The following is a 4,101-nucleotide window of genomic DNA, read 5'->3' as shown; positions in this document are numbered from 1 at the left end:
AGGCTGGCCATCTCGTACGCGTAGTAGTTTCTCTGCCATATCTGCTACTTCACACAGACGGGGGGCAAATCCTTGCGAGTCTAGGTTAAGAATGTATCGTACGATAGTTTTCTCTTCAGACTTAGTTAGTTTCTGGCGATTTAGCTGCGTTGTAGGTTGAAAGGTGATTCCTTGAAGCCGCTTAGAGAGCTGCTGATGTCGGACGTTGTAGGTAGCTGCAGCGCGTCGAATGCTCTTAAACTGACCCGTACGATAGGCCCGAATAGCTAGAGTAAGCCTACTTTCTTGCTGAGTTCATATGGCGTTCTGTTATTGAGGCATTATCTTTTGTACGTGAAGTTCGCGATGCCAAGAAAAAGTGGCCCTCTCGGTGATGTGGCCCTCTCGGTGATGGAATACGTTATAAGCTAATTCGTAATGATTTGCTTCAAAAGCGAACTTGTAAGATTTTTGTTAGCTACTCTATATCGTCAGAATGTATTGTCTCTACGTTCGTTAACGTCTGACTCCTTTCTAGTAGAATCACCATACATTCTTGCAGACCGGCTAGCATAAAGTTTGTCTACTATAGTAAGGTCCAGGACAGAGATAGCCCATGTCAACAGTTGTTTAAAGACAGATCTTCTATCATTTCATGCTTAGGTTACTAGGGGTTAGTTTAAATACAGCGCAATCAGTCAGTGGACAACCACGTGGCTTTACATGGTGTTCTTGGCTCATAGCCCATGGCCTGTAACACATACCTCAATTACCACCACAGGTTCAGACATAGCTTTGACGGTACTAAAAAGAGCTTTAGCGACTACAAAAGTCGTTATTCTCAGCACTTTCTCTTAAGTAGGTACGACATAGTCTTTTGCGACCAAGTTAATTAATGTGTATCAGAATATAGCTAGATCTAACGACCAGATCTGCTCTTTGTTTGAGCTCTACGTTCTTTGACAGTTTCTACTATGCCATTAGCTCATGTCATAACGTCAGCGATTGGGAAATGCTTACTCTCATCATAGATTATGAACTCATGCAGCGCGCTTCCAGGAAGTACCATGGGCAGAACAGGTACCTTCTGATCAGTCACGATCTCCAATAGCGCAGGCCCATCGGTTGCGAGGAGCCATTTGAGTGAATCTTCCAGGTCTTCAAGCTTGATGCAGCGCTTGGCTTGAACGCCCATAGCCTCACTGAGCTTGACAAAATCTGGATTGCGCTGGTGGGTGTGGGCGAAACGGTCCATGCAATAGAGGCTTTGCCATTGTGTGGCCATGCCCTGCTCTTCGTTGTTCACAATAATGACCTTAATGCCAATATTGAACTCGGCGGCGGTTGAAAGTTCAGTCAAGGTCATACAAAAGGATGCATCACCGTCAATGTCGATGACGGTGCAGTGTGGCCGGGCGACCTTTGCGCCAATGGCGGCCGGGAGACCGTAACCCATGGTGCCGAGACCACCCGAAGTGACCATGGTACGTGGATATCGCCATCGGAAATGCTGCGCGCACCACATTTGATGCTGACCAACGCCAGTTGTTAAGATAACCTCCTCCTTACGGTCGGCGGTCAGGTATGAAAGCTTCTCCATGATAGCCTGGGGCTTGATGAGACCATTCTCACCTTCCTTTTCATAGGCCCAAGGGAAACACATCTTCCATTCTGCAATCTGACCCAGCCATTCAGCGCGGTGCTCAACCTTGTTCACGAGAGGCAGAAGCTGCTTCAAATTGACACCAAGGTCACCTTCTACAGCCTCAGTTGCATGGACAACCTTATTGATGTTCTTTGGCATAATCTCAAAGTGAATGATGCCTCCACGACCTTCTGCTGCGGCGGCCTTGGCAGCAGGAGCGAACTTGGAAATAGCGCCCGTAACACGGTCATCGAAGCGGGCACCAAGAGCGAGAATGAGATCGGCTTCTTGCATGGCCATGTTGGCGTACCCAGAGCCGTGCATGCCCAACATATGTAGAGACTTGGAGTCAAGCTCATCGAAACTTCCGAGGCCCTGCAGGGTGGTGGTTACAGGGATATTGCATTTGTCTGCAAATTCCTTAAGAAGCTTAGGACCGTCCTCTGTCTGCATAACGCCCTGGCCAGCGTAGATGATGGGCCTCTTGGCTTTGTTAATTAGGTCGGCTGATCGCCTGATGGATTGGTCTAACTGCTGCTTGCTGACTTCCCTTGCGGCAATGGTTACAGGACTGGTGGTGGCGGAAAGGGTGCTGCTCAGGGGAATAGTCCTTTGGAGGGTACTGGCGCTAACATCACTTGGCAGATCAACTAGAACGGGCCCTGGGCGACCACTAGTGGCAATCTCAAAAGCCTTGTTGATTATATGGGGTAGCTCTGCAATGTCTTTGACAAGGACGTTCCACTTAGTGCAGGACCTTGTGATGCTGATCATATCGGCCTCTTGAAAGGCGTCTGAGCCAATTGCACTGTTAGCCACCTGACCGGTGAAAACAACCAGGGGTGTTCCGTCCATGAATGCATCCTGTATGGGCGTGACAACATTGGTAGCACCAGGGCCAGAGGTGACGAGCACGACGCCAGGCTTTCCACTAACGCGGGCGTAACCCTCGGCCATATGACCGGCGCCCTGTTCATGTCGAGGAAGGATGAAGTCGAAGTGCTTTGACTGGTAGATGGCGTCCAGTACGCGGATAAGAGACGCACCAGGGTAGCCAACTGAAGCGGGTCAGTGTAACATTCAGACTATAAAACAATTCGATCATACAAATATGCTTCACATTATGGCGGATCATCATCTCATTGAAGATTTGACCACCAGTCATGCCAAAAAATGGGTGGTCCATTGCAGGTGAGCAATGAGAGAGCGGGAAAAGCAGGGTGCTTTAGAAAGGATTAATAAGAGAAGATATACAGTCTAAATTGTAGATGGCATTGAAGAAAAATAGCGGGCCACCAGGGACAGCCGGCTCTTATATGCAAACGATGTAGGGTGGCGCTGACGTTAGTCTACGCGGCTGCAGCTATTGGTTAAAACAACTAATTGGGCATGGCCGCCGCGGATGCAAGCTACTAGAACTTATCAAAAAAATCAAATCACAGTAGCTTGCACATGCAATTTCCGCTGTTGCATTTACTTTCATTTTCATCTCACGCTAGTCCTTGCTACGTTTAGCTTTGCTGATACTGGGATTGATGTAGGCTATGATCCTGTAGTCTTATTAGGCACACGATGATCACTGATAGCCTGCTCATCTCATGCGCTACCGGCTATCAAAACCAGAGCGCGCTCCACCTACAACAAGAAATTGATCGCATAGAATATGCAGACCAACTAACCGCACACAGTACTCTACCTAATCAAGATCTCTTTCGCGGATTAACTTCGAACATAACGTAAAAAGACGTTGGTTACAACTAAGCTGATCGATTTATTCAATGCTACCCAGACCTTCTCGAACCAAAACGAGCCGCGCCCATGAATCACAATCGTCACCAGGTTCATTTGGAACAGAAATGTCGTCTGTACAGTTGTTGGCGGTTGCGGCTTCACCTCTGCGTGCAGCATTCCACAAAACCAGTCATCACTAGACCAACGACTAACCAATCACACCAACTGTTTTGCGGCAAACATCCAGCGCTAGGCTATAGACAGAAGGCGGGACTGTTCAAAGCGGTTGCTCAGCGAGGCGAAGCCGCAATCGCTAGTGACTGTATTTCGAGCCTCTGCGCCGAAAAAAAAATCGTCCAATACAAGTTTAAGCCCCGGCCGGTAGGCAAGCCATTGGACTACTAGATCTTGCGTCAGCAAGCAGGGGATTGAAAGGTCCATACAATACCCGAAACGTGCCGGACGTTCCCAACCCTAGCTGCGAGTTTGTCGGTAACCTATCCGGGCATAATAGCTTCCGAAGCTATCGAGTATACGGAACAGACGTGGATCTTCGGATAAGTTGGGTCAGAGGTATGCCGAGCAGGGAGAAGGAAACGGCAGGTACGGCAGACGTGGGTGGTAACAACATAATTTCTAGTCACGTCGGGTATCCATCCAACCATCCGACAGGGTATACACACACAATTTATTTACGCCCGGCGGCCGAGCCGAAAGGGCTACTAACGCTAGTCTAGCTTTACACT

General features: G+C 48.6%; 2 protein-coding genes across 2 annotated transcripts; one reads left to right on the top strand and one right to left on the bottom strand.

Moving 5' to 3' along the window:
- Nucleotides 1-898: 898 nt before the first annotated feature.
- COCCADRAFT_9918 (uncharacterized protein) lies at nt 899-2,810 on the bottom strand (the record flags this gene model as incomplete). Its single annotated transcript, XM_007720005.1, has 3 exons — nt 899-948; nt 1,000-2,682; nt 2,732-2,810. 3 exons carry the CDS (start codon nt 2,808-2,810, stop codon nt 899-901), a joined length of 1,812 nt encoding a protein of 603 aa, XP_007718195.1.
- A 386-nt stretch (nt 2,811-3,196) lies between these two features.
- On the top strand, nt 3,197-3,364 carry COCCADRAFT_111540 (uncharacterized protein; the record flags this gene model as incomplete). The annotated part of the gene is made up of 1 exon (XM_007720004.1): nt 3,197-3,364. The coding sequence occupies one exon, from the start codon at nt 3,197-3,199 to the stop codon at nt 3,362-3,364; it is 168 nt and encodes a 55-aa protein (XP_007718194.1).
- Nucleotides 3,365-4,101: the final 737 nt, after the last annotated feature.

Source organism: Bipolaris zeicola (assembly GCF_000523435.1).
Source record: "Bipolaris zeicola 26-R-13 unplaced genomic scaffold scaffold_381, whole genome shotgun sequence".
In the NCBI taxonomy this organism is placed as follows: Eukaryota; Fungi; Ascomycota; class Dothideomycetes; order Pleosporales; family Pleosporaceae; genus Bipolaris; species Bipolaris zeicola.
The sequence above is the reverse complement of the archived record's forward strand: the minus strand, read 5'-3'. Positions and strand labels throughout refer to the sequence as shown.